Below are 2,546 nucleotides of genomic sequence, written 5' to 3'. Positions count from 1 at the left end.
CATCGTCCATGAGATTAATGGATGTGAAGTCATGCTCAATCAGGGGTTCTAAGGAAAATAGTGTCATCTGTGACACTGCGCACTATGTTTCCTTCAACTCTATCCCTCTGGACCCTATGATGACTCTTGAGACTAGCAGGACGAACGAGATTAGTCTTCATATGGAGGCTATTCTCAAAGGATAGAGAGTCATAAACTGAACAACTAGCAAGATACGCATTCAACTATGGATTGAATTGCTTCCTTATGGCGTCTATCACTTTGAAGCAGTCATCATGTCTTATCGATATATTGGTAGGATCAAAGATGTGTAAGCGCAAATGCTTGTTGCCAAAAGAAACCTCTATCTCTCTAGTTCGATAATCTATACGAGCATGGGCAGTTGCCAAGAATGGTCTACCTAGAATGATGAAGATCTGGCAAGCGACATCGGTGCCTTTCATGTCCAGAACAAGAAAATCGACAGGGAAGTAGAAGTCCTCGACCTTAACTAATACATCTTCCAAGAGTCCTCGTGAATGCTTGGTAGACCTGTCAGCCAACTGCAAAACAGTCGTCGTAGGCTTCAACTCCCTAATTTCAAAAGTATCATAAAGAGAACCCGATAATATGTTCACGCTTGCCCCAAGATCGAGCAATACACACTCGATATTCATGTTCCCTATGACACACGAGATGATCGGTGCCCCAGAATTCTTGAGCTTGGGTGGAGCTTGGTGCCGAAACACGAACTCACCTACTCAGTCAAGAAGATCGTCTTGGGCAACGACCTCAATTTTTTCTTCTACGTGCAAAGTTCTTTGAGGAACTTTACATAGGCAGGCACCTGTTAGATGGCATCAAATAGGAGAATGTTTATGTGAACCTACTTGAACATGTCAAGCATCTCGTACATGTGCACCTTCTGCTTGCCAAAATCATGTAGTTTAGAAAACGCCTCAGAAAAAGGGGCTTTAGGGATATACGAAAAAGAAAGTATAGGCCGTGGGCCCTGTCTACTTTCTTTGGGCCTGGTGGAGGAGATCTACTGGTTAGTAGGTGTGGCAGTGGGCTCGTTAGTCGACTCCTGAGTAGGGTGAAATGCCTTCCCACTTCGAAGGGTCATAACAAAGTTGGCTTGCTCTTGGTGGGATTTTGTAAGGTGCAAATTGTGATACATGGGTTCCTTACCCTTCGGGTTGAAGACTGACTGATTCGAGAGGCTTCCCTCACTTCGCCTATTCAAGGTCCCAGCCAACTGTCACATCTGAGTCTCTAGCTTCGCTATCGACTGCATGTGAGAATTAAGGTTGGCCTTAATGTCAAAAAAGGCCTTGAGCAGCTTCTCTTGAAAAGATGGGCTCTTGAGGAGAAGGCAAGCTAAGCTCGAGAGGGGCCTGAGAGAATGTGGGTCGCGGGTAACCTTGTGGGAGGTTACCTTGTCTATGTTGTGTTTGGGGAGGCATGTGAGGTGGCTCTTATGGATTTCTCCACGTAAAGTTGGGGTGATTTTGTCATCCTAGGTTATAGGTGGATGCATAAGGATCGTGCACCGGTCTGGCGAAACCTTGGACAACATTCACTTGCTTCTGAATGAATTGAGGATATAGTGGTGTTGTTAGACACTCAAAAACCAAGTGTGCAGGGCAAGCGCATAGCTCACACACTTTTCCAACTTGATTTAGTGAAGCTGGGTTGGCCAGTAATTGATCTATTTTCCTGATCAACTGGTCTACTTTGATTTGCAAATCAAGTCCTTACCCAACTTTGAAAATCCCTCCCTTCTTAGGACCACTAGGAACAGGTGTGGTCCTATTAAGTCGCGAGGATAGGGCATGGTGCATGGCATTTTCGCTTAATGTATCAAATAAGGTCCATGATTCATCCTCACTCTTGAGCATGAACGTGCCCCCACACGAAGAGTCAATCATTTGCCTGTCCTTCTCGGCCAGGCCATCGTAAAAGTATTGTATCAGTTGCCAACAGGGCACCTGGTGGTGGGGGCACTTTCGAATAAGATCTTTCATCCTCTCGCAGGTCTCATAGAACTGTTCTCTCTCAATATGAGAGAAATTGGTAATGGCTTTATGAAACTGGTTTGTCATACCAATTGAAAAATACTTCTTGAGGAACTCATGATGCATGTGTTACTAAGTGATAATCTTAACTGTATTGAGAGCCTTCAGCCAGTACTTGGCTTTGTCTTTAAGGAAGAATGGGAACAACGTCAACCTCAACGCATCATCCTCAAAATTATTGATTGCACCGTAGAGCAGATGTCGAGGAACTCGTTGAGATGACGGTAGGGGTCTTCGTTGTTTAGGCTATATAAAGATGGTAGCATTTATATAATGTTGACCTTTATCTTAAATTGGGGCACTCCTACAACGGGTCTGGCAATGTAGGAGGCAAGAGTGTATTCATTAAGAATGAAATACTCTCTCAGAGAACGGGTCAACTGTTGATCCTGAACCATGAGGCCGAATCAATGGATTTTTCTAATGAGGGACTCGGGGTCCTCGACTATCTTAGCAAGCTCGGGGTCAAGCGAGTGTCGCCCTTGCAAG

The 2,546-nt window shown here is 44.8% G+C and overlaps 1 protein-coding gene across 1 annotated transcript; it reads right to left on the bottom strand.

The window, feature by feature from the left end:
• Positions 1-224: 224 nt before the first annotated feature.
• LOC149830601 (uncharacterized) lies at positions 225-656 on the bottom strand. The gene has a single exon (XM_090015493.1). The coding sequence runs from the start codon at positions 654-656 to the stop codon at positions 225-227; it is 432 nt and encodes a 143-aa protein (XP_089871619.1).
• Between the last annotated feature and the right edge of the window lie 1,890 nt (positions 657-2,546).

The sequence above is a fragment of the Nuphar pumila genome, chromosome 8 (assembly GCF_984573655.1).
Source record: "Nuphar pumila chromosome 8, dmNupPumi1.hap1.1, whole genome shotgun sequence".
NCBI classification, from domain to species: Eukaryota; Viridiplantae; Streptophyta; class Magnoliopsida; order Nymphaeales; family Nymphaeaceae; genus Nuphar; species Nuphar pumila.
The sequence above is the reverse complement of the archived record's forward strand: the minus strand, read 5'-3'. Positions and strand labels throughout refer to the sequence as shown.

Excerpts from the sequence above, each read along its gene's own strand:
- LOC149830601 (XM_090015493.1), bottom strand. The coding sequence starts at position 656 with ATGAATATCGAGTGTGTATTGCTCGATCTTGGGGCAAGCGTGAACATA.